This window comes from Cavia porcellus, unplaced genomic scaffold (genome assembly GCF_034190915.1).
Source record: "Cavia porcellus strain 051 isolate PalLab524CR breed Dunkin Hartley unplaced genomic scaffold, mCavPor4.1 scaffold_16, whole genome shotgun sequence".
NCBI classification, from domain to species: domain Eukaryota; kingdom Metazoa; phylum Chordata; class Mammalia; order Rodentia; family Caviidae; genus Cavia; species Cavia porcellus.
In genome coordinates, this window is record NW_026947499.1 from 6,712,592 (window position 1) to 6,738,805 (window position 26,214).

The 26,214-nt window shown below is 58.1% G+C and overlaps 1 protein-coding gene across 2 annotated transcripts in view; it reads right to left on the reverse strand.

Moving 5' to 3' along the window:
* The window catches only part of Dnah10 (dynein axonemal heavy chain 10), an 82,925-nt gene that overhangs the window by 34,060 nt on the left and 22,651 nt on the right, over positions 1–26,214 (reverse strand). For both annotated transcript variants that reach the window (XM_023561996.2, XM_013144736.3), the window contains exons 14-40: positions 26,024–26,149; positions 25,227–25,399; positions 23,790–23,941; positions 23,492–23,656; positions 22,800–23,007; positions 20,860–21,016; positions 19,752–20,228; positions 19,075–19,233; positions 17,752–17,868; positions 17,541–17,643; positions 16,716–16,894; positions 15,333–15,544; positions 13,386–13,539; positions 12,535–12,768; positions 11,402–11,524; positions 10,947–11,180; positions 10,142–10,365; positions 8,521–8,790; positions 8,255–8,438; positions 7,685–7,819; positions 7,446–7,598; positions 7,037–7,225; positions 5,934–6,080; positions 5,166–5,357; positions 4,162–4,280; positions 2,524–2,682; positions 789–924 (exon numbers count right to left, since the gene is read on the reverse strand). In XM_023561996.2, the coding sequence (XP_023417764.2) occupies positions 789–924; positions 2,524–2,682; positions 4,162–4,280; positions 5,166–5,357; positions 5,934–6,080; positions 7,037–7,225; positions 7,446–7,598; positions 7,685–7,819; positions 8,255–8,438; positions 8,521–8,790; positions 10,142–10,365; positions 10,947–11,180; positions 11,402–11,524; positions 12,535–12,768; positions 13,386–13,539; positions 15,333–15,544; positions 16,716–16,894; positions 17,541–17,643; positions 17,752–17,868; positions 19,075–19,233; positions 19,752–20,228; positions 20,860–21,016; positions 22,800–23,007; positions 23,492–23,656; positions 23,790–23,941; positions 25,227–25,399; positions 26,024–26,149 (4,881 nt within the window). The remainder of the gene's footprint in view (positions 1–788; positions 925–2,523; positions 2,683–4,161; positions 4,281–5,165; positions 5,358–5,933; positions 6,081–7,036; positions 7,226–7,445; positions 7,599–7,684; positions 7,820–8,254; positions 8,439–8,520; positions 8,791–10,141; positions 10,366–10,946; positions 11,181–11,401; positions 11,525–12,534; positions 12,769–13,385; positions 13,540–15,332; positions 15,545–16,715; positions 16,895–17,540; positions 17,644–17,751; positions 17,869–19,074; positions 19,234–19,751; positions 20,229–20,859; positions 21,017–22,799; positions 23,008–23,491; positions 23,657–23,789; positions 23,942–25,226; positions 25,400–26,023; positions 26,150–26,214) is intronic.

Here is a 26,214-nt window from a genome sequence, read left to right on the forward strand (position 1 = left end):
CTCACATGCTCCTAAGCGGGGGCAGTAACTGCACCCCACGGCACGCTGCTGCCTTGCTGGGGAGGGCCACGCTCAGTGTTAAACCAAGCAAATGCTGCTCTCGGGGCCACAGCTGTGCAATGAGAGCTGGCACCAGAGCAGGTGGTGGGGAGCCGCTTCCGGGGAGGAAAGGGGTCCAGGAAAGTACTTCATGGACTGAAAACAGGGAGGGAAGGATAAAGGCAGACAGTGGGGAAGAAAAGAAAGAAACTACAAACTCCAGGCAAAACAAATGGCTTGAGAGCACCAGCCAGCCGGGCCGGCTGCACAAACTCAGTCTCTCCACGATGCTGGCTCCAAACCACACTGGAGAAGGACAGCATGGAAGTCCCCTGACGGGCAGCACAGAACCTCACCCGCCGAAGCTGCCTTTGCTCTCCTCCAGCTCGGTTTGGGCCAGAATTGTGGAAAGAATCGAGTTCACAAACTGAGGTGCGACTGTAAATATAATTATGTAACACACAAGGCGGCTTGCAGGAAATATTTCCATATTCATGAGAACCCAAATACCGTCCGCTGTACACCCATTCAGCGCCACGCTGGGTGAGGAGGAGGAGGAGGAGCGGCCAGCAGCTGGTGTAAGAGCGGGACCCTCACCTTCAGAGCGCTCAGCCACGGGCCGTGCATGAACCGCAGAGACATGGCTCCCCGCGGGCGCCTGCAGTTTAAGTGACCGTCTACCTGCACTCCCGCTTCTGCGTGTTTAATGAAAGGGACGCATTCTGTGGGCAGCGTCTCTGGGCACTCGCCTCGAAGAGCAGTGCACAGTGGGCCTGCAGCCGGATGCGCTCCCCGTTGGCCAGCGTCAGGAGCTTGTTGTCATCCATCACGGAGTTCATGTTCTCCACCCACAGAGCGTCCACGTCACCATCAAACAGGATGTACCTGCGGCGACCACAGGAGGGGAGCCAGGGTCCGAGGGGGCCTCCCACCACCGCTGGGTGTGGTTCCCCTGGGGTCTCCAGCCAGGATTCAAGGGAGCATCCTTCCTGGGGCTGAGGTCCTACCCCACGGACAGGAAAACTGTCTTAATCAGTCATCAATATTTAACAATCCGGGACCCCCAAAAAAGTCTGGACTTCTCCCCTGTGGGGCTAACCGTGAGTCCTGACCGCCACGACAATCTGTAGTCTGTTTTCGTTTCTGTTTGTGTTTTGTGTTTCTGAGACAGAACCTTGCTGCATATTCCAGGCTGGTCTCAAACTCGCAGAGACCCTCCTACCTCGGCCTCCCGAGTGCTGGGATTGCAGGGCTGCACCACCACGCCCGCCCTCCACCTGGGATCTTGCATGGACTCATCTGCTGGCACTGAACAGTGGCTGTCCCTGGTGACAGAAAGGCTCCCTGCCCACCCTCCTCCCCTGCATTCTGTCCTGATTCTGAGGCTGAGGATCAATTCCACTTACCACTGTTTTAACTCCCAGTTTTCTGGCAGTAGAGTTAACAGACAAGATAGATATCCCACAAGCCCGCCGGTGGGCTGGGTGGTGCCCTGCCCTCCCAGAGAGGTAGTCACCCAAAGTGACCCTTCCATATTGCTTCATGCAACACGCTGACTCAGCAGGCAGATTTTAAACCTGCTTTTTGGTTGATTTTCTTCTAATACATATTTTTTTTTTAACTTTGTGGTTTTCCATAATTTCAGACTCACAGAATTTCAAGCGCAGAATTGTACAAAGAACTCCCAAATTCTCCAGCTGTTAGGTGTTTTGCCACGTGTGTGCTCCCTCTCTGTCTGTCTCACTCAAGCGAATTACAGATATAACATCTGTGTTCCTAAACACCTTAGCATGTACTTGCTAGCGTCTAAGAACAAACAGCTTCTCCTACCTCTCAAGTGCACTATCAAATTCAGGACATTAGCGCTGATCCCATCCCACTACCCAGCCTGGATGGAAGTTCACTGGGGTCCCAACAGGAACCCTCCGTTTGTATGCAGGGCAGGAAGATCAGATTCAAGCAGCCGTCAGCAGACTCTCGAGCTGTCAGGGGAGGGCTGGACGCGGGCCAGGGCGCTCTGCTGCCACAGGCCTCTCCACAGACAGCGGCTCAGTGGGAAGAATGAACAGTGCCTCTCCCCGGAGACCAGAGTGCATAGAGCCACACACAGGGAAACCGAGTCTCCTGCCCCTGACGCGGGATCCCTGCCTAAGGCGCCAGCTGGGCCCTTCCACCAAGCAGCCCATCCAGGTTCTTCCAGAACATCACGGTCATAGAAGACAAAGAAATCCTGAGATGACCGAAAGCAAGGTGAACTCCTGGGTGGGCGGAGTCGGGAGGAGCCCTACACCGAGAGTTTAAAAGTCATCAGCTGAGACCTCCGTCTCTGTCCCTTTTAAAGATGTTTTCAAAATCGCAGTGCCCATCACACGGCCTTGATCGGGGCTGCAGGACGGCACCTGCCACCCCGGCTGTGACCCCAGGCTGTCCAGAGCCGAGCCCAGGCTGCGACCGGTCTGGTGACAGCTGGCTCCCCACACTCACTTGCGCTCCTTCTTGTCGGTGGGCTTGTTGATCTCCCGGAAGATGTTGGACAGCACCCCATCCGTCCAGTCCCGGGTGGTGGGGTCCAGGATGCCGTAGAGTTCGATGACACTCATGGCCTTGGGGTTCAGAATGTACAGCTTCGTCACGAGCCCCAGCCTGCACGGGAGGAGAGGATTCGGCCAGGGCGGGGGACACGAAGGAACACACGCTGGGGGCCCAGGACGGGATGCAGAGGCTGGGGACCCGACCCCAAATGCAGAACTCGGACCCCAGAACCCTGCAGGTTCCCGGCACCATTCAGCTTTTATACCTCGAGCTGCAGCCCTGCTTTGGGGCACCTGAGCCAGTGTGGGAGCTGAGGGCAGGCCCCAGGAGAACACAACAGGCCCCTCTGCACTGCTACGCCCAATGCTGTGCATGTGTGTTTGCATGTGCACGTGTGTGTGTGAGACTGAAGACTGAACCCAGGGCGGTGGCACCAAGCAGCACCCCCAGCTCTTTTTTCAAAAAATTTTGAGAGCATCTTTCTAAGCTGTCAAGTTGCCCAGGCCTGGCCCACACTTTCCATCCTCCTGCCTCAGCCTCCCCGAGTGCTGGGAGGAGAACTGGTGCCATCACACCTCGCTCCAAGCCTTATTCACAGGACAACCGCTGGTCTCAGTCACTGAATCTGGGAAACAGGATACTTCTCTTCACAGTGACTGTACATTCCTCCTGCACATGATTACTCTAAAAAAAAAACTAAGCTTCACACGACCCAAGAGTCACAATTAACAATCAAAGCAGCACACACACAGCGGTCCGTGCACACTCCCACGCAACGGTCCTGTACATTATTCCCATGGTGAATTTGCTCACGAATGAAATGCTCAATGGTTATGGCAACAGCCAGCCGGGCCTGTGAGCCGCCACCCCACTCTGCTCAAGGGAAACACGACGGTCATCAGCTTGCTAAGTTTCGCACATTATCCAGAAACGCCGAAGTCACGGCGGGCTCTGCAGGCTCGCTGGGTCCCGGGCACCCCGCTAGAGCTTGGAGCCAGGCTGGAGCACCCCGGGGACTTGTGGGAACTCCGGCCACTCCGACAGCGCCGCAACACCGCCTGGTGATGAGTCCTGGCGCAGGCCAAAGGAGCGCCCTGCACATCAAGCTAAGGACAGGACTTCACATTCCTCTGCAAAACATCTTCACAAAACACTCAGCGAAATTCTCGTTCCACAAGCAAACTCAGGCACTGTCGGATGCACCAAAGGGCCTCTGTTTCGCATTCTAAAATATGCTAACCAAACCCGGTGCGTTGGGTACGCCTATAATCCCAGCACTGAAGGAGGCTGAGGCAGGAGGATCACAAGTTTGACAACTCAGCAAACACTTGTCTGGAAATAGAAAGGGCTGAGGATGTGGCCCAGTGGCAGAACACCCTTGGGTTCAGTCCATAGGCCCATAAAGAAAATTAGTCAGTCAATCAATTCATCAAACATGTTAACCGTATCAGCAATGGACCGAGGGAAGCTGCTGAGTTTAAAGGGGTGCTGGGACCAATTCCCCCACCCCGGAAGTCAGGAATCGGGATGGGTGCAAGCGACTGTGTCACCTGACGTTTCCCATGAGGGTGCCCAGCAGTCAGCACTCACTTGGTCTGGGCGTGACACAGGGCACTGATGACCACGGACTTGCCCCCGCCAGTGGGCCCCACCACCATGGTCGTGTGCCGGGTCATCATGGTCTCATACATCTGGACCACCTTGTCCACCTGTGAAGAAAGCACTCTCCTGACACCGATTCACGCTAGACAATTCACCCAGCCCATGTCAGTTAGCACCGTCACAGAGCTGGGCAACCGTCGCCCCCTCCCCGTCAGTTTTCAAATGCATGCCACCCTTTCCCACCCCGGCAGCCACTTCTCCAAATCCTATTGCGTGCCCGCCAGCCCTGAGAACCCAGCGGTCTGCTTTCTGTCTGGGATTCACCTGCTCTGCACATTTCAGGTAAATGGAATCGCACCCCACGTGGCCCCGCACCTGGCTTCTTCACCAAGCACCACACCTGCAAGGTCACGCCATGGAGTGTGTGACTCCTCCCTCTCCGTGGCTGAATACTATTCCAGGGATGGCCAGTCTGCCCATCCATCCATCAGGTGATGGACAGTGGTGTCCCACTCCCTGCCTGCTGTGACCAGTGCAGCTGAGAGCATGCAGGACCGGGTTCCCCCTGGGTCTACCCCAAGGAACAGAGGTGCTGGGTCCAATGGTCACTGTTGAACTAGCTGGGGGACAGCCAGGCTTCACCCAGTGTGGCTGTGTCATAAGACATTGTTTTTGTTTTGTTGGGGGGTGCTAAACAAAATACTTCAGTGATCTGATCCCACTGAGCCCCAAAGAGCCAGAAGGTGAGATGCAGACATGGCTGTTGTAGATAGCGTTCATCCCAGAAAAAGGAATGCACCAGTGGCCAGGCTTTGACATGAATGAGCCTCAAAAAGCACCATGCTGAGGGACAGAAGCCGGACACCAGAAGACAAAGTGGTAAGATTCAATTCCACACGACCCCTCGAGGGGTCGAGTCCATAGGAAGAGGATGTAGGAGCAGGGCTGGAGCTGGGGTTAAAGCACGAGGAGCCCAGCCCTGCCCCTCTAACCTGCACGGGCAGCAGCGTGTAGCCGCCGTCCACCAGCACCTGCTCCACTGCGTCGTTGAAGTCCGGGTAGCGCACGCGCGGGCAGTCCAGCCCCGGGAAGAGGTCGGAGATGAGACCCAGGAAGAGTGGCACGTCCTCGAAGATGAACTTGGGCAGGTTCATGTCCCGCAGGGCCCGCATGAGCACCACGTCCTGGGCGGGAGCGGACGATGGTTCCGGGGCTGCCTGGGACCCCTGCCGACCCGCTGGTTTCCAAGCCACATTTTCAGTGCCCGGGACTGACCCAGGCCTTCACCATTGCCCTTGTTTAATGGTTTTTATTTTGAGACAGGATCTCACTAAGTCACTAAATTGCCCAGACTGAATTCTAATTCACCCTCCTGTCTCAGCCTCCCAGATTGCTGGGATCAGTGGCAGGCGCTACACACCATGTATCCAAGTATCACATGTTTTATATACGAAATGTATAAAACATGCTGCGTAATTCTGTATGGTTCTAAATTATGCATTTTGCATTAAATTTTAAAAGAATATAATTTAATTTTACATGAGGTCTAAAATTTTATGTAGGGAACAATTTGGATAAAACTTGGCCACCAACGTGCTCAACAAATGTGTTAAATTTTTTAAAACTCACTTTCAAGCTTCAAGGGAAGTTTGTCCCAGCCGCCCCACTGTCCTGAGCTGGCGGCGGCCCTGTCCTGCCCTGCTCCCCAAGGGTGCCGTGGGTCAGAGGGCACGGGGTTCAGAGGGCCCAGGGGGCCACACCTCGCGCAGCTCGGCCGAGCCCCGCTTCAGCTCCCCGGCCATGACCAGCACGGACTTGAGCGCACGAAGCCCGAAGTCGTAGTGGTGCTGCTTGGACAGCTGCTCACGCGCCAGCTTGTACAGCACCGTCATCTTCTTGGCCAGCGACTGCGGGGAGAGGACAGGCTGGGATTGCGGGAGCTCGGCACAGAGCCCCGAGCGGGTGCGGGCAGCTGGCCCTCAGCCCGATCCCAGCAGACTGAGCCCAACCTGCCCGGGCCATCACGGGGAAGGGGGCTCCTCTGCAGTTGCACTGAGACCCACCCTCTCCCTGGCGCCTCGGCCACGGGCCTGGAGGGTGCTGGGCACTGCCCTGGGCCCAGGATGGCTGCGTGCATGGTGCTAGAGAGCTTAGGGACGCAGGGCGGGTGGATCTACATGAGCCCAGCCACCTGAGAAGCTGGAGCAGGAGGATCCATAGTTTGAAACCTAGCTAGACACCTTAGTGAAACTGTTTCAAACTTAAACAACAATAACCAAGCCTCCTAGTACCCAGGCAGCTCAGAGGTAGAAGCTTGCCTGGTATGCACGTGGCCCTGGGTTACTCCCTAGAACCTCGGAAAGTCCTCTCTTGACAGAAGACATTGATCTGTCTGCTCCCGTATCTAATACCTGTGTTAAAAGGGTCTTAAGGAGATACACATACAAGTGGCCGCATTCTCATACACACGCAGGTATGATTTCTTAAATTTAAGCTATGACCGTGAAGGGTACACAGGGCCTCTGAGTCACTGGGGTCACATCCGCTTGTGAATCTTAACCGTTCCAAAATGTACAGGGTGTTTCTGTTTGTTTGGTTGGGGTTGATTTGTTCATTCTTTTGTGCGGTCCTGGGGATCGAACCCAGGGCTTCACACTGAGCTACTTCCTCAGCCCTTTTCGTTCACATGTTTGTTTTGACACAAGGCCTGTCCAGGCTGCACCAGAACTCGCAACCCTCCTGCCTCAGCCTCCCAAAGCACGGGGATGACCAGCCTTGAGGCTGGATAGACACTGTGGTTTTGAGAGAGAAAAGCCAAGATGTCTGCAGCACGCACAGAGGGAGGGACCACGGCCGCGCCCACCTTGGCCCCGAGGAAGCCCTCGGAGAAGAGCATGATCTCGCAGATCTGCTGCAGGTCCGGCACGATGACCACCACGGGCCGGAACAGCGCCTTCACCGACTCGGGCAGCTCCGTGCGGCCCGCGTAGCCCGGGTTCATGGTGATGAAGATGCCCATGCGCGGGTCCAGAGAGATCTCCTGCCCTTCGAACTGCGGAGGGCGGGCAGGGGCGGGATCATGGGCAGCGCCCCAGGGAGGCTGTGTGACCCCAGCAGGGCCTGAGGCCTCGGGCAGGGCCGGGACAGGATGGGAACCACCTCCTGCGACCTCAGTCCATGTCCGGTCCCGTGAGATCCGGTCGGCAGCCCGGAAGCCTGACTGTCCCCACCGGGAAGCCCGTCCTGCCCGCCCTGCGCAGGCCTCGCCGCACCTGGAAGGTGGTGAGCTGGTGGATGAGCGCGTTGCGGATGGTCTGGATCTGCGACGAGATCACCGACAGCACAGACGCGTCGATGCGGTTGAACTCATCGAAGCAGCCCCAGGCCCCGCACTGGGCCAGGCCGGAGAAGATCTTACCCACCGCCTGCGGGACCCCGCAGGGCATCAGGGCACAGGATGTGGCCAGGCTGAGCCTGGGACGGAGGGGGACCCACACGGCACTGGGCTGACCTTGTAGTCCATGCCCTCGCCGCAGTTGGTGACGACACACAGCAGGCCCAAGGCCTTGGCCAGGTCCTTGGTGGTCTCGGTCTTGCCGGTGCCCGCTGGACCGGCGGGGGCACCGCCCAGGTACATGGACAGCGCCTGCAGGCAGAGGGTTAGGGAAGGGGGTGGGGCCCGGGCTTCTCACTGACAGTGACAGTGACAGTGACACACCCAGGGGTCTGCAGATAGCTGTGGTCAGGTGGATGCATCAGCCTGATGGGGTGAGGCCTGGGGACAGCAGGTACAAGGGACTTTGGGGAGCTCCGGGGGGCAGTAGAGAGAGACACCACTGGGACCAGCGGGCTGGGACGGTGGCATCGTCCAGACCACTGGGGAGGGGAGGCAGGGGAAGACAGCGTCCTCTATGCCTGAGACGCGAGCTGGGGCTGCACCCCGATCCTGAGCCTTCACCCCCAAAGGGCCAGCTCCAGTCAGCTGCCCGGACACCCACATCCTGGACACAGCAGAGACCAGCTCTAAGCCAGTCGCAAACATGGAGCCTGAGACGGCCTGACCCCCGGCCCGGGCAGTCACCTGCGTGAGCGTCAGGTAGATGCGGTCGGTGAGGGGCGTGATGACCAGCCGCCCGTTGAGCCCCATGTACTCATAGCCGTAGCCGAAGGTCCCCGTGCACTGGCGGATGTTGAGCTCGTCCGGGTCCCGGTCCCAGTAAAAGCGCAGCTGGCTCTCCCACTCGAACTCCCGCGCCTCCAGGATGCTGGGCAGGGACAGGGCACGCAGGGACGGGGGTTCACGAGGCCCAGGACCCCCGCGTCCCCCACCCCCAGCCGGGGCCACACCTGCCGCGGATGAAGGCGTCCACGATGTCCCTGGCGTGCACGTCAATGATCAGGACCGTGTTGTATTTCTTCCTGTCGTTCTTGCTCAGGGGCATGGTGATGCGCGTGACCAGCTCATCGATCTGCTGGTGCATCTTGTGGCCGAAGTTCTTCATGGCCTGCTTCTCCCCGGCCTGCACCTGGCGGAAGACGTCCTCCACCTCCCAGGTCCACCACACCTGGCTGGCGGCCAGCACCACCATGCCCTGGTACAGCAGCATCCAGTCCACCCTGGAGGACGGAGCACCATGAGCAGTCTTTCCCAAATGTGGGGGTGCGCCTGTAACCCTGGCACTCTGGGAGGCTGATGCAGGAGGGTCACAAACTGGGGCCCAGCCCAGGGAGCTCGGCAATTCAAAAAGATTGTCTCAAAAAAATTATTTTTAAAGGGAGGATGTGGGGATGTAGCTCAGTGCAAAGGCCCTGCATTTAATCCCCAGTACTGAAAAAATAAATAGAAAGGGCTGTGAGATGGAGAGCAGCCTGGGCTACAAGGTGAGTTCAAGGCCAGCCTGAACTGCGTAGTGAAACCTTGTCTCAGAAAAAAAAAAGAAAAGAAAGCTTCGTTCAATCCCTAGTAGAGCAGAAAAAAGCAAAGAAGGGGGGCTGGGGGGAGAGTTATGTTTAATCTAGAACAGGGCAGGCAAAGTAAAATATATACACAATCAAATAACAGTAATTCTCCAGCTAAAATACCAGACCAAAGTCACCCACAGCAAAGAACCTCACAGGTCTAGACTGTACAGCCGGCTGCCAAGACACTTTGTTCTTTCACAGGTTTTCAAAGCCATTTAGTATTACCGGGTACAGTGGTGCATGTCTTGCCATCCTGGCTACTGAGGAGGCTGAGGCAGGAGGATTGCAAGTTCAAAGGTCTTGTTATGGCTGCCTGAGTCACAGCTCTCATCCGCGGGGACAAGTGGGACCTTGGTCTCTCAAGGCAGACTCCTGCGACCCGAGCCCCCAGCCCGGCTCCTCCCCTCGCCCATCTCTGTGGCCGGCTGCTGCGGGGCTGTCTTATGTGTGTCAGCTCCAGAGGGTATGAGCGGGCTGCTTCTGAAGCCCTCCCTGCTCCTCCACGGAGCTGTGACACAGGCTGAGGGGCAAACTCACACTGAAGGACTGTGAGGGCTCTCATGGAGCGCCTTCTGCCCAGAGCTGGCACAGCGTGCGACGGAGTGGCAGCTCCACGATTGTCCACAGATTCAGACGCATGAGTGAGAGACAGACAGAGACAGAGAGAGACAGAGACAGAGACAAAGAGAGAGAGTCAGACAGACACAGAGACAGAGATTGAGACACAGGGAGACAGAGACACAGAGAGAGAGAGAGACAGAGACGGAGACAGAGAGGCACAGAGAGACTGGGGACCGAACCCAGGGCTGAGTTGTACCCCAGCCTTCCTCAGTTCTTACTTAAGACAGGTCCTACAAAGTCATTAGGGTGCCCAGCTGGATAGGGACTTGCAATCCTCCTGCCTCAGCCTCCCAGAGCGCTGGGATACCAAGCTCCACGCCTCCCGCAAAGTGCTGCCCAGGCAGGCGCCCACCTGCAGGCTGCTGACCCCCCGGGCCGCCCGCACCTGCTGCGGTCCTCGCAGTATTTGAAGATGGCCTCTTTGGTGATGAGCCGGTTGGTCCTGCGCATCTCGTGCAGCACGGCCGTCATCCAGTCCTCCACGCGGCCCTCGGCGCGGATCACCTTGCGGAAACCCATGGTCTCGCCCTCGGCCGACACCATGGCCGTCACCAGCTTCTCCCCGCTTTCCCCGTCGCTGAAGCGCAGCTGGGCTATGTTGTCGTACATCTGCGGGGCAGAGGCCCGAGCAAGCAGGAGCTCCACGGCCGAGCCCCGCGACCCCCGGCCTGGCTCAGTGCACCCTGTGATCCCAGCTGCTCTGGAGGCTGAGGCCGGAGGGTGGCAGGTTCCACCCGCCCTGGGGCTCAACACTGGAGCGCTCGCCTGGCAGCTGCAAGGCACCAGGTTCCATCCCCAGCACCACCAAAACCAACCCAAACCAAATACCCAGAGCCGTTAGCTGACACTGGCCATCCTCTGCCTGCACCACAGACACAGTTTGTCCACTGCTTCCTGCGGTCACATAGGTCTTAGAGAGAGGATGTGTGCTGTGTGTGGGCCTGTGTGTGCACGTGTGTGCATGCGTGTGCATGTGCGCGTGTTTATAAAAAGCTAGAAATCGTGAGGAGGAAACAATTGCTACAAACTCATGACAGCGCCAGGGATGTGGCTCAGCGGCTCAGCGCCTGCCTGTGAGTTCGATTTTCTAGTACGAAAGAAAGAAAGTCGAGCCCAGCGCAGCAGCGGGAGGGGCGAGGGGCGGGCCGGCCCCCCCTGTCCCCACGGGCTCCTCCGCCTGGGCCTCGCACCTTGATCATGTGCTCCTGCACGCACAGCGGGTCGCTGCTGCCCAGGATGCTGAGCAGCTCGTCGTCGGAGATGAAGAAGAATCGCGGGAAGGCGTTGCGCTTGGAGTCCAGGTAGTCATTGAGGCTCTTCTGGCTCCTCTCCAGCCCCTCGGCCACGTGCTGCAGGTCGGCCAGCCGGTTGGGGGCCTCGCAGCAGCGCTTGATGACCGGGTCCTTCAGGGTGTCCGCCATGATCTGTGCGGGGACAGGGGCGCATCCTGCTGTCCGCGCTTCACACGAGTAAACGCTGCAGTTCCCACAGAAATGGCTAACAAGGACCCTCATAGAATCAGGGAGATGCCCTTCATGCGGGACACAGTGCAGACACCAGGAGCAGAGGGTGAGCACAGGAACAGGAAGCCTCCCTCCCGTCCGCCCTTCCTGTCCTCCGGGCGGCAGTGGCCGCGGCCACTTGCCCTGCGGAAGACTCTGTCGATGTTGTCGAACTTCTTGGCCTCGTCGGGAAGCTGGGACCGGATGTCACCTCCGATGAAGATGCTCTCCAGGTACATCCACTTCCTCTGCACCAGCATCCAGCTCTGCGGGGACAGCGCCCGGCCATGGGACCCCGCCACCCCACGCAGGGATGGTATTGAGGTATTCCAGGCCAGGCACCCACACCCCAAAACCCAGCAGCCTCCTGAGCCACAGGTGCCCTTCCCGTGGCTTCCAATACCTTCAGCCAAGTGCACCCCAAAAATAAAGTACCACGAGAGATTCTGAGTGAGAAGTGACCACGTCCCTGTAACCTTTATCATAGTACGTCGGGGTGGCTGCTTAATTTCACTAGTGCCTGTGTTAACCTCTCACTGTACATAATTTATAAATCACTTTTCATCATGGTGAAGATATGCAAAAAACAGTTCCCTGGGTCTCGGCTCGATCTGTGGTCTCGGGCTCTCTCAGAACACGTCCCCTGGGGGGTAAGGGGTGCTACTGTGCAGAGATTCTGGAGGAAGCATAACAAAATTTTTTTTTGTCTTTTTCCTTTTTATCAGTACCAGGGATCAAACTCACGACTGACTGCTTGCAAGGCAGGTGCTTATGCCGCTGAGCTAAATCCCCAGGCCCCGTAACAAAATATTTTAAGATGCACAGTCCCACTCGAAAGCAAAAACAAGCAGGGCGCGGGGTGCCCACTGTAATCCTAGCACTTGGGGAGGCTGAGGCAGGAGGGTCGCAAGTCCAAGCTTAGCCGGGACAGCTTACTGACTCTGCAGGACCCCGCCTCAAAATTTAAAAATTAAAAGGGCTGAGGGTGTAGCTCGGCCCGATGGTCCTGGGATCAGTACCCAGCCTGCAAACGGAGGAGCAGCAGGAGGAGGGAGAGAAGCAAGCTCTCCGTGCCAGTGCAGGCCAGGAAGACAGTCCTAGTCAGGAGCGGGCCTTGGAGCCCTGAGACCCACTGAGGACCCCTGAGGCCCTCGAGGGCAGGTGGTGCCAGGAGACCCAGTGCCATGTTCCCCGGGAGCTCTCGGTCTAGGTCTGGGCCCAAAAGAACTGGCAACAGAGACTCAGACAAGCGACCAAGCAGCCCGGCCCGGCCCACCTCGATGACCTCCCCGATGAGAGACAGCGTCTTCTCCCACTTATGCACGGTCTGCAGGAACGGCCCCACGAATCTGCTGCCCGAGATGCTCTGCAGGTTGACCACGTTGTCGTCCAGACACTGTACGATGTCATCCACGGAGCCCAGGATGTAGCCGCGCTCCTGCGTGCCCTTGTAGTACTTCACCACCGAGAACTTCATGGCCTCCCACGTGTCCAGGATCTCCTTCACGGCCTGCGGGGATGGAGGGGACCCTGCGGCCCGGGCCGGAACCGGAACCCATGCCCAGGACGCCGCTCCGCTGGGAACGCTGGGGCTCTTCCAGCCACAGTCCTCCCTGCTGCCCACGGTGGGCTGTGTGCGGGGGAAGCCTGTAAAGTGTGCTACACAGATGGTCTCAGCACCGTGAGACCATTCACGCGTGTACATCAATGTGAACACACGTGTGGTACACACACATCCACATATACTTACATGTACATGAGCTGTGATGCAAATATACAGTAGCTGTTTATGTTTTGAAAATCAATTACAAATCAGGCATGGTGGCACACGCCTGTCATCCCAGCACTCAGGAGGCTGAGGCAGGAGGATCATTGCAAGTTTGAGACCAGCCTGGCTACAAAGTGAGCTCAAGGCCAGCCTGAACTGCATAGTGAGACCCCGTCTCAAGGCTGACGGCCTCTTTTGGGAACAAACTCTTTATCCCTCAACCCCGCAAATCCTTCAGGGGACACTGCGTGCCTCCGTTTCTGAAAGAAACACGGTCCTCCCCACGGGGACGTGGGTGGCCGGCTCGCCCTAGGGACAGGGTCTGCAGCCCTGGGGACCTTCCCCGGCCTGGCACCCACCTTCTCGATGGCCACCTCCTTGACGGCGGCCGTGACGATCTCGTTGAGGACGTCCGTGTGCCGGTGCAGCTCCATGGCAAACATGTTCTCCAGCGTGAAGGTCTCTGTCATCTCGAAGACGACGCCCGTCTTCTCCATCAGCTCCTTCCAGTGCCTGGGGGCACACGGCCAGTGTTGCACATCCCCAGGGTGAACGGCACCGTGGAGGCTTCAGCCTCGGATCCCGTCCCCAACCCTCCCCGCCCGAGTCGCCCCAGGAAGCAATATCCAGGCAGACGGTGTCTGCGCATCCCTGCAGCCTCCTGAGAACGTGTGCAACCTGGCGCTCTGCCCGGCTATGACTGAGTCACTTTGTTGCATTGGTCACACAGCGAAGGGCCCAGGAACGGTCACAAAGGGGACCCCTGCTTCCTCCACCTCCTGTCCCCAGCCACCCGGGAGCTGATGGGAAGTTGGGCAACGCAGCCCTGGTCACAGGCTAGGGGTCCACCAGCTCGGCATCACACAGCATGGGCTCAACAGGAGCCATGAGGACCCCTGTCCATCCTCCTCTGGGCCTCCCGCTGCCCAGCTTGGAGGAAGTTATTTTTCGAGCTATTGCCTAGGAGACACTAGCTCTGAGCAAATTATTTGTATTCCTAGCCCGGCACAGTGGTGCACACCTTTACGCCTGTGATTGGTGTGAGTTCAAGGCCAGCCTGGGCTACACAGTGGGATCCTGTCTCAAAAATAGAACTTTAGGGGCTGGGGTTTAGCTCAGTGGTATAAGCACCTGCCTTGCAAGCAGGCAGTCGTGAGTTTGATCCATGGTACAGATAAAAAATAAAAAAATAGAACTTTTACTTTTGTAATTCCTTTCTATTTCTGGCAAGAGCTCTGGGGTTCTTTTGCTTACACTGGTGATGTAAATTTATTTTTAGAATGCACTCATTTAAATAAAAAAGAAAGTAGCCCAGCAAGGTGGTGAGGCCTAGGATCCCAGCATTCAGGAGGCTGAGGCAGGAGGGTTACCGAGGCTTCCAGCCTGAACTGCACAGCAAGACCTCAGCTTAGGAAAAAAAAAGAGGAAGAGAAAGAAACAAATTGATAAAAGCCAGACCATGAGCGTATAGCTCAAGTTTGACCAAGACTGTGGAAAGAAACCCTAGCTTTCAGGGTCGCAGAGCTGGGCCCTGCCACTAGAAAGCACTTTGGGTTTCCCAGCTGAGAACAGTGACATGGGCAAAGGAAGCCAGCCGCGAGGCCACAGATGAGCTGAGAGCCAGTGTCCCTGGCCAGAGGGACAAACAGCAAGACAGAGGTGTCCAGGTACATGAGAGCACCCCAGACTTTCTCTGCCAGGTATAGCGGTGCACGCCTGTCATCTCAGCACTCTGGGAGGCTGAGGCAGGAGGCTCTCAGAGTCACACCCAGCCTAAAGCAGCTTAGCAAGAGCCTGTCTCAAAATAAAATAAAATAAAATAAAAGGGCCTAGGATGTAGCTCAGTGCAAAGATCCTGGGCTCAGTCCCAGTGACACACATACACACACACACACACACACACACACACACACACACACACACACGGGCACACACGCAAGATGCCTTGGGGTTGATAGTTTTCTAGACACAACGCTCCATCTAAACTCTGCATCATTGGTAGACCTCAACCCTCGTCCTCAGATCTCAGCAGGAACTTTTTTTTGGTTGTCTTTATTTGTTTGTTTGTTTGTTTTGCTTTTTATTGGTACCGGGGATCGAACTCACGACTGCCTGCTTGCAAGGCAGGCGCTTATGCCGCTGAGCTAAATCCTCAGCCCCTTTTGGTTGTCTTTTTGAGATGGGGTCTCCCTACACAGTTCGGGCTGGACTTGAGCTCACTTTGTGGCCCAGGCTGGTCTCGAACTTGCAACAATCCTCCTGCCTCCGCCTCCCGAGTGCTGGGATGACGGCAGGCTCCGCCCCACCTGTCTCTCAGCGCCTCATGCTTCAGGTCCAGCAGCAGCGGGATGGAGTCTTTGAACGCCTTCATCTTCGCCTCCAGGTGGGAGGCCACCGACAGGGCGCGCACGGTCCGGGGCAGCTTCTTGAGCGCCTTGAAGAAGCCGTCCATGCCCTCCTGCAGCAGCTGGACATTCAGGTTGATCCACAGCGTCTGGGACCACTCCTCCTTGGCGGCCTGGGGGTGCAAGAAGTCATGCATCTGTGAGCTGGTGGGGAGCAGAGGCCCCTGCTCTGGTCACGCTAACCCCTCTGAAGACAGAATGCCCCGTCTGTCTGTCTGTCTGTCCATCCGCCCACCCACGGCACACCAAGGGCACACAGGAGGGACCTCGAACCGTCAGACAAGACCCGAGCACGGCCGCATTCCCTGACCATGAAGCCAACACCCCTGCCACATCTTTTCCTGAGCTTCGATATAAAAAACCCTTCGCTGTCCACCCTGGCCATCTGCAGCGTCCAGCCTGACACATCACCCGGGTCACACACGCAGTGCAGCCGGAAGCCGTGCCCGTAGAGGCTGTCACGGAGAGCCCTGGTTTTGGCCCGCGGGGTCCGTGACACCACGGCATCTCTGCACCTGTCACGTCTCCTCCTCTGTCTTCTCAGGAGACAGACAGCGCCCACGGTGCTGCAGTTTTGGGGTGACTCTCAGAGCTGCCCCTTCTTGATATCAGAACGCCATCCAATGCAAAATCAGGAAATGCTGAAGGCTCTGGAGTCCACCTGGGTCCCCACTCAGGCCCCTCTGTCCACTCTCTCATCCCACCCAGGCCTCTGCCCCTCCTCTACTCCCTGACCCTCAACACCCAGGCCCCGCCACGCCTCGCCCCTGGGCCTCGGTCTAAGTCCAGGCTCTGATTGCTGCATCAGCCACCCCATGTCCCCTTGGCCCAGCGGCCCCTCCCGAAGATGCCCATCTCCCCTCCGCCCCTTCTGCCCACCTCACCTTGCACACTACTAGGGAAACTGAGTCCACCCTTGACCCCATCCCATCCCTGGCCTTGAACTTGAAGAGATCCTCCTGCCTCAGCCCCCCGAGTGCTGGACTCCGGGTGTGGGCCCCCACGCTGGCCTTTCTAACAGCCTTCCTGAGGACCTTTGGGCACAGCGAGCTGGACTTCCTTGTCCGGGAACCACCCTGTCCCTGTGGCTGGGGACAGAGGAACTGAGTGTCCTGGGTGTCCTCAAGACTCAGGGGACAGGGAGGGGCTCAGGGAACGCTCCGGGCAGCTGGGACTGTGTGGAGCGGGGCGGCAGCTGGCTCAGGGCAAGGCCTGCGGGGGAGGCCGGGCAGCTCCGAGCCCGGAGGCCCTCAGCGTCCACTGACCGCAGTGTCCGGACCTCACCTTCAGCCCCTCGTAGAGGTCGTAAATCATCCGCAGCCCGCCCATCTCCTTCTGCACCTTGAGCAGCTGCGGGTACATGGTGATGGGCAGGTCGAAGAGCTTCTCCGCGTTGGCCAGCTCCTGGCGGCTCTTCTCGTGCCTCGCCAGCTCCTTCTCAAACACGCCCAGGAGCTCCACTCCTGGGGCAGAAGCAGATGGGATGAGCAGGTGGTGGTGCCCGCCGGAAGGCCGAGGCAGGGAGATCTCGAGTTCAAACCCAGCCCCAGCAACTCGGGCAAACCCTGTCTCAGACTAAGAATTGCAAAAGGGCTGGGGCTGGGCTCAGTGCAAACAAACGGCCTGGGCCCAGCCGCCCACAGGGCACAAAAGTTTACCGGGAAGGTGCCGAGACTGAGTGCGAAATTGTGTCCCGTGGATAAATTAGTCTCAACCACGGGGAAGACAGACTTAAAATCTCGAGACTGCACCACAGTCATTCCAAGGGCAGCCAAGAGCCCAGGGGCAGCTGCGAGCGGCTCCAGGTAGAAAATCTCTCTAATTCCCGCACCCGGAGCAGGCGGGATGGGGCTGTCACTCGTCAGGGACCCTGAGCAGGGCCCACTGTGGCCCAGGTCACCCAGCCAGATGCCACCTTCCCAAGGCCCTCCTCGGTGACCCACACAGGCTTCCGTGTACATGAGGCTCAGGGATTCATTGAAAAAAGTTCTTCTTTGAGAGAGTCTTACTGTGTAGCCAGGCTGGCCTCAAGCTTGCAGAGACCCTCCTGCCTCAGCCTCCCGACTGCGGGGACGACAGGCCTGCGCCACATGCCGGCAGCCATCTCACCTTTATCGAGGTCGTCGCCAACTGTCCCGGGGCCTTCGCTGTAGAAGCGTCTGGAAAAGTCTTCAATCTGAGATCGGTAGTTCATGATTTCTCCACGAGTAATCTGGGAAAAGCCAGGTTGCTTGGGTCCGCTCAGCCCGGCAGCCTCCCTGCAGCCTCCGAGGGCGGGTGACAGGCGGGGTGACAGCAGGGTGGCGGGCGGGGACCGTACCTCAGTGAAGGTCCGCTTTATGCCCCCGAGCGCATGCTCCACGTTCAAAGAGTCGGTGAAGAGGTTCAGCCACATGCTCTCGATCTGCTCCACCAGCTCCCGCTCGGCGTCTGAGGGCTGAGCAAACAGAGAGAGAAACGGTGATCCCCGATGCCCGGGCTCCTCTTCCTGTCACCCCGGGAGGCCACCTGAGCCAGCTGGAAAAACTAGATGAAATACTAATGTTTTTCAGTACTGCAGTCCTGGAGAAGCCAGGGCTCTGGCACTGAGCTGCATCCCAAGCCCTTTATTTACTGATTTATTTTTGAGACAGGGTCTCATCTAAGTCCATAAATTGCCTCGGCTGGGCTCAAACCTGTGTTCCCCCCGCCTCAGCCTCCCAGAATGCTGGGATTAAAGGCACGCACCACCATCTATTATTTTATGATTAAAATGAAAACTCAGGTCACGTGTGGTGATGCACCCCATAATCCCAGCACTTGGGAGGCTGAGGCAGGAGGATCACTGTGAGTTCAAGGCCAGCCTGGGCTACATAGCGAGACCTTAGGTCAAAACACAAAAAGAAAGGAAGGAAGGAAAAAAACAAATGAATGAAAGATAACTTTGGGCAAAAAGCAGGAAGCTGTTTCTTGTGTTTTTGGTGCTGAACTCACAACCTTGCCCTTGCCTGGCAGACGCTTACACCACTGAGCTAAATCTCCGGCTCTGGACACTGTTTTTAAAAGGAAACTGCAGTGTCTGCAGCTAAACATGCATGGGATGGGCCAAGGGCCAGCAGGCCAGGCCGGACACCCCTGGCAGGACAGGATGAGCTGAAGGTTTAGGTCCCAGGATCCAGCGTGAACCACGGGAAGCAAAGACAGAAATGCAGACGAAGACGGGAAGGAAAGGAGGCAGGAAAGAGGGGTGAGGGGAGAGGAAAACCCAGGTGATGCCCAGCCACAGAATGACCTAGAAAATGCCCCCCAAGTCAGGAAAGATCAAGAGCCCAGTTAATTCTCCCCACAACCCAGTCACAGAATTTATTCCACGATTCTGGTTGCAACCAAACTGCAAGCATTGGACACACAATAACACACATGGGACCACGAGAAAAAACGGGTGCGAGGTGCCACCATGCCCAACCACCACAGTGCAGGCCCAGCACTCAGGAGGCTGAGGCAGGAGGATCCCCAGAGCTGTGGAATTCAAGGCCAGCCTAGGCCACATAGCAAGACCCGGTCTCAAAACCAACCAATCGCCATCCACCCAGCTTGCGCTGAAGCCCCTCTGGGTGTCTACGGGGTGGCTCGACTCCGCCACCCTCCCAAGACGCGGACTCACGTAGATGTGGTAGATGGCCATGGTCCGATACCGCTCCTGGACATCCTTGTACCTCAGCTCCATGACCAGGGATTTACTTCTGATCTCCGCGATCGTGGCGAGGACGAACTTGAGGTCCTCAAGGGTACTGGGGCTCCTCTTGAGGTTTCTGCTCAAGTTCTACAGAAGCAGTGCAGAGGGTCCCCAGTGAGGGTCCCCAGTGAGGGTACCCAGTGAGGGCCCCCAGTGAGGGTCCCCAGTGAGGGCCCCCAGTGAGGGTCCCCAGTGAGGGTGCACAGTGAGGGTACCCAGTGAGGGTCCCCAGTGAGGGTCCCCAGTGAGGGTCCCCAGTGAGGGCCCCCAGTGAGGGTCCCCAGTGAGGGTCCCCAGTGAGGGTGCCCAGTGAGGGTCCCCAGTGAGGGCCCCCAGTGAGGGTCCCCAGTGAGGGTCCCCAGTGAGGGTCCCCAGTGAGGGCCCCCAGTGAGGGTCCCCAGTGAGGGCCCCCAGTGAGGGTCCCCAGTGAGGGTGCACAGTGAGGGCCCCCAGTGAGGGCCCCCAGTGAGGGTCCCCAGTGAGGGTCCCCAGTGAGGGTACCCAGTGAGGGCGCCCAGTGAGGGCCCCCAGTGAGGGCCCCCAGTGAGGGTCCCCAGTGAGGGGCGCCCGGCAGAGCTCGGTCCCCCACTCCGGCCGGGACGCACCTCGATCTCCTCCTGCAGGCTGTGCAGCTCCTCGCGGGCCGAGTCGTTGAGCAGCTTGCCCAGCGAGGCCACCCAGGACTTGGCCGTCTCCTGCATGGTGGTGGCCAGCGGCCCCAGCAGCAGCCGCACGCAGTGCTCGTCCTTGACCAGCGGATGGCGCATGACGTCCTCGGCGATCCGGGCGTAGAACTGCAGCTTCTCGTCGAAGGCGGCGCAGGCCGGCTTGCGGGCGGCGAACTTCTCCATCACGATGGCCTTGTCCAGCTTCCAGAGCGGCCGGTAGCGCTTCCAGCGCTGCAGGTGCTTCATGAGGCCCAGGAGCAGCCGGTGCACGTTCTGCGGGATCAGCACCGCCTGCTCCGCCACCTGCGGGTTCCGGGAGATGTCGCTGTAGAAGCTGAGCACCACCACCTCCTCCTCCTCGCCCTTCTGCGGGGGGCACTCGATGCAGCTGCCGTTCATCCAGCGGACGAAATGCTGGTGAGGGGACGGGGTACGTCAGCGTCTGAGGTGCCGGGACAGAACCGGCCCGCAGGCTGCCGACGTCCCGCCTTTTCACGGGTGCATTTGTACACGGACACGCGGGGCCTGCAGCCTCCTGCCTCAGCCTCCCGTGTGGCCGTGCTGTGTTTTCATGCCATGTCTCTCTTAATTTCCAAGCACATGAAATAAAATCCCATGTATCTAACTACTTATCCACGTAGATATGGAGATAGATACCTACTGATACGGATATAGACAGATAAATATCTAACTATGTCTGCCTGCTTATTTACTTGCTAAACAAACCAAATAACAAAAAAGATGCTAGTGGTGGCCCTAACCCCGCCGTGAGAATGTATAAATTTGGGTCATTTGCCAACAGACATTCATTCCACAAACATCTGTTGGGAGCCAGCTGTGTTACAGCCTTGACTCTAGGTTCCCGGCTGGGGGCTCTCAGGCGACTCCGGCCCGTGCCCTTGGGAGGTGCCTGTGAGGCAGGTGACACAAGAGAAAGAACGGGCAACGCTGAGCGGAGAGGACGGGATGGTGGCCTGGGCCTGCCAAGTCCGAGGCCCCAGGGCCAGGCCGCCCCAGAACACAGGTCCTGGCTGGCCGCCCTCACCTTGGTGATCTCCACGCAGCTGCGGATGCAGTGCACGCACATCTTGTTGATCTCCGTGACGTTGGGGTGCAGCACAATCTCGGGCGCCGTGAGGATGGTCTCCACCTGGAACAGCGGAGCGTTGCCGAGGACCAGTGTGTTGAAGGACTGCAGGTTCCTGGGGGCCGGGAAAGCCACGCTCAGCACCCCACAGGAGACACAAGTGGCCAGGGTCACCCAGGCTACAGGGCGGTGCACTGTGGGCTCCGTGGCCCAGCTGCCGTGGTTCCTTTTTCCCCTAGGTCTGCACAGCTGGTGTGGCCAGGTGGACTGTGGAACAGGGGAGGGGTCCACTCCTCACCCGCCCAGCTGCCCCCCAGCTTTGTCCCCCAAGGAAGGAAATGGGGGACACTGCATGAGACACACGCCTGCCTCTGCTCTCCAGGTGCCCGATCCAAACCCCCACGGCTCGCAGGATGCTGCCGCCAGACAGAGCTCCTCCTCCACAAAGTCCCCTTCGGTGGCCCTGTGGTTCCCCTCTCCTCTCCTGGAGGGAGCCCTGGCCCCCACGTTTGCTCCTTATCGTGGGGTCTTGGCCTTTCCTGGCCCCCACCCAAGCCCGCCTCCTCTCCTAGAGTGTCCTCCTGCCCTGTGCCCCTCACAGACAGCGTCACGCCTGCATCCGTTTCCTTGCATCCTGCAGCTCTCCCCGGGGGGACAGAGAAGCTCCAGGAGGAAGGACCTCGTTGTGACCGGATCTAGTCCAGGGCCTGGCAAGGGGCAGGCGCCCATAAACCATGAGCAGATGGACAGACAGATACAGGGAACAGATGGGGGGACGGATGGACGGATGGACGGATGGATGGGTGGGTGGACAGATGGATGGGTGGATGTGGATGGACGGAGACATAAATGCATGCCTGGGTGGACAGGTGAAGGCACAGACCTAGGATGAGTACATGTGGACGAGCAGACACAGGGCTGGGTGGTAAATGAATCGATGAGTGGGTGACGGGTAAACAGGGCACAGGGCACGGGGAAGGGCAGACACAGTGCGTCAGGACGGGGACCGCTGCGGGAGGCCTCACCGTAAGTGGCCGCTTTGGGGGTCTAACTCAGAAGGCACCGTAAGATAGCAATGAAATTAGGGGAAACAGGGCCAAAGCCTGCCTTGCCCTGGTCAGCACACCGTTCCAGAGCCCACGGCAGCCGGCGAGGGCGCCTGCACTGCAGGCAGGGACCCTGAAGCCACAACGGGCAAAGTAAGGACAGCGACCTCAGTCTGAGACTCGTATGGCGTCAGGCTGGGGTCAGACCCCGCCTGGGCTCAAATCCTCTCTTCCTCCTCCCAGTGGCCACAGCACCACAGAGTCCCCGCAGCCTGGGTGCCCATCTGTGCAGGGGGATGAGGGCCACGCAGCGAGACACGGAGTGGGCGCAGGATGAGCTCCCCACCCAGGGCAAGGCCAGCAGCACGCAGAGCCAGAAATATCACAAACTGGAAGTACCCACACCCCAGACAGATCCAGGCCACATGTTTTGTTCTAAGCTTCCTACCAGCCAAAGAGAAAAGGGAAAGAAGGCTACCAGGTCAGCAATCCACGGTGTCCACACCATTCAAAACCAAAAACCAATGCGAAGGGAAGGAAAATAGGTTTTCAGCAGCTCAAATAGAAAACCAGAGAAGTTTCTTTTGGGGCCCTTCGGAAGGAAGGTAACAAAACGAACACCACCCTCGACCACACACACAAGCATCGTGGTGGCAAATCTCACAGGAACCCCAAGCTGCCAGCTCTGCCCAGGCGGGTGTGAAGGGGACGGCACTGGACACCCACGGGAACCGGCAAGGGCTGCCTGCAGGGGCGTGTGTGCCCGCGGGACGGGTCTCAGCGCTGGGGTCCTCTGGGAGTGGAGCTCTGTGGCCCATGGCAGTGACCTCCGTGGCCACCAGGGCGGCTTACTTCAGCACCAGCCTGGTCAGGACCTCGTAGACGCGGCTCTCCCAGTACTCGTAGTAGGAGGCCAGCTTGGGGGCGCGGCCCGTGTTGGTGTGGACCACCAGCCCCTCCACCTTGGTCAGCAGCGGCCCGATGGCCATGTACCAGCGCACCATGCGCTCCACATCATGCGCGCGCTCCCGCTCCATGTGCTCGAAGAACTCTTTCACACCTGCGGGGGAGGCGGGGTCACTGTGCTGCTGCCAGCCGGTGGGCAGGAGGGGACCGCGCCCAGGACCCGGAGCCAGCACCAGCCCCCACCACATGCACCTCGACAACACCCCATCAGATCCCCACAAGCTAAACACAGGGGCGAGCCCGGGGTGCCTCCCTCCACGTGTGCCTGGGTGTCCCCAGCCGTGGCTGTGGCATCTTGGAGAAATCAGAGTTTTGTGGTTTTGTTCCCTCCAGGGGCCCAGGACTTAGGACTAAGTCCAGCACCTTCACACTGAGCTATTTCCCCACTCCTTAAATTTCTTTTTTGAGGCAAAGTCTAAGTTGCCCCAGCTAAGCTTACACTTGTGATCCTCCTGCCTCAGCTTCCCAGAGGGCTCACACCACCACACCTGGCTCCCTCTTGTTTGGTTGAATGCCCGAGTGACTATCAAACCTCGCCCGAGATCCTATCCCAGGCGGAGAGCAGGACGCGGCCCCACCTGGGAGCTCGTCCTCCCCCTTCGGGGCCAGGCACTTGAAGAGGTTGACGGACTCCATCAACGCCAGCCGCGAGGTGATGTCATCCGCGTTCTTGTGGATCTGGTGGACCAGGGACTCGAACTTCCCAAGGGCCTGGCGGCACCGCGTGATGTAGTCGGCGATGCCTTGGGACAGAGAGGCGCAGGCTCCCCACTGCGTCTCCCGCCCGCCGCCGGCTGCGACCTCCAGGCTCAGCCCAGGCGGAGGACCCAGCACCCCGCAGTCCCACAGTCCCGGGTGGGGTGCGGGGCGCCTCACCAAGCGAGTTCCAGTTGAGCCTCTTGTACCCCAAGCGGAAGACGCGCACCAGCTCCTGCTCCTGGTCGTCCAGCAGCGCGGCCTCCGCCTCACTCAGCGTCCCCAGCAGCGCGTGGTAGTGGTTGAGCGTGCGCTGGATGCTCTCCGTGTACCTGCGTGGCCACCACGGCCCCGGGGGTGGGCGGTGAGGCCCAGAGAACTCCGGGCACCTCGGCTGCAAAGCGCTGGCCACTAGCAGGGGCTCAGAGGTCCAACCCCAGCCCCGCCAAAAAAGTATAGACGTTTAAGACAGGGAGTGCCACTCTGCCTGCTTTCTTCTTTGGAAAGTACTGGAAACCATTCAGACACCTCGATTAATAAAAATTTAAAAATAAAAATAAAAAAGCCAGGCATGGTGGTGCACAGCTGCAATCCCAGCACTTGGGAGGCTGAGGCAGGAAGGTGGTCCTGAGTTCAAGGCCAGGCTGGGCCTCAGAGTGGGGGGTTTTCTGGTTTTGCTTTTGTTTTTTGTTTTTTGTTACTGGAAATTAAACCCAGGACCTCGTGCTTGCCAGGCAGGTGCTGTGCCCATGAGCTACACCCTCAGCCCTGCATAGCAAGTTTAAGGCCAATCTGGTCTACACAGTGAGACCCTTATTTGCAGTAACATGCAATGGGTTTCTTACTGTTCTTTTTAGGGTGATGAATACACCCGTGCTTTAGACCACACTTCTTTGTTCTGTTTTGTTTCTTCTCATACTAGGGACTGGACCCACGGCTTTCGTACTCCGTTCACTGAGCTGTAACCCCGGTCCCGTTTTATTTTCTGTTTAGAGAGCGGATCTCACTAAGGAGCTAAATTGTCCAGATCAGGCTCAAACCTACAATCTTCCTGCCTCAGCCTCCTAGAGTGGGGGATTCCACACATGTGCCACTCCGCCAGGCTGCTTCTTAGTATTAATTTCTTTTTTTTTTTTAATGACGCACTTTGTGCTTTTTTTTTTTTTTTTGGTCTTTTTCCTTTTTATCGGTACCGGGGATCGAACTCACGACTGCCTGCTTGCAAGGCAGGTGCTTATGCCGCTGAGCTAAATCCCCAGCCCCAGTATTAATTTCTAATGTGCTCAATAGTGGTAGTTAAACGGGTATGGCGCCCGGCACGCCTGTAATTCTAGCAGTCAGGAGGCTGAGGCAGGAGGATCACCATGAATCTGAGGCCAGCCTGGGCTACACAGGGAGACCCTGTCTCAGGCAAAAAGAAAGAAAGAGAGAAAGAGAGAAAGAGAGAAAGAAAGAAAGAAAGAAAGAAAGAAAGAAAGAAAGAAAGAAAGAAAAGAAAAACAAAAGACAACAGTAACAATTGTAACACCCACCACACCAGGGAAGCTTGGGGGGCCGAGTCCCCACACCAGAGCACTAGGGCGTCCTGAGACGGGAGAGCTCACGGGACACTCTCACCTGAGAAACTTGTCCTCCTGCAGAGCCACGTTCCTGGCCAGCTCGGGGACCGAGAAGCCCAGCTGCTCCAGGTACTTTGCCTCGTTAATGATCTCTCTGAGCGCCGGGGAGAAGTTGATGGTGAGCATGGCGCCCCTCTCCAGGGTGGTCACCTCCTCCACAGAGGCGGACATCTGCGGGCGAAGCATCCACCCGCGGTCAGCCAGGAGCGGACAGACACAATGCCGGGCCACGGACGGGCCACGGTGCGGGAGGCCTTTGGTGTGTTTGCTAAACTGGGTGATTTCACACAAAAATCCAAGAACTTTGACTTCCTTTGAAAGACCAGAGAGCTGACCATGTCCAGCCAGAAGAGATGGGTGCTGAAGGGGGCTGTCCCCTTCCTTACACGGGACCTGATCCCCCTCTGGGACCCCGGGTCTTGCTCCTCCATGACCAGAAGCCACCAGTCCCGTCCTTCTGTCCTGGTATCTGGCCACTCCAGGCTGGCCACGGTTACAAGGCCGAGACCTGTGAAGAGATGGCTTCCTGCCAGCTGCCTGCCCTGGGGAGATGATTCAGCCACTGACCATACTGTGTGTTTACATCTGGGCCAGCTCGCTCTGTGAAAGGGGAAACTGAGGCTCAGAGTCCAGCTGCTTCCTCCTGGTGTCAGAAGGGCTGCCAAGGCCAGCTCATTTCTTACACATCCTCTTTCCTACCAACTCACAAAGGCAAGCGGGTCGGGCCTGGAGAAAGTGACACAGCTGCCACCCGGTTCTGCAGGGACGCACCTGGGGCAGGGATGGAAGCTGTACCTTGGTGAGCAGGCTCTTCTTCATGAGGGTCGGCAGGGTCTGCTCCGTGGCCTCTTTCCACTGTTCGTATTTCCGGCCCTCGTAGTCCCTCATCGTCCTGCCCACCTCCAGGTATCTCTGTTTCACCTGTCAGAGTCCGAGCAGTGGCCATGTTTGTCTGCTTGTCTGAGACAGTCTTGAACTCACCATGT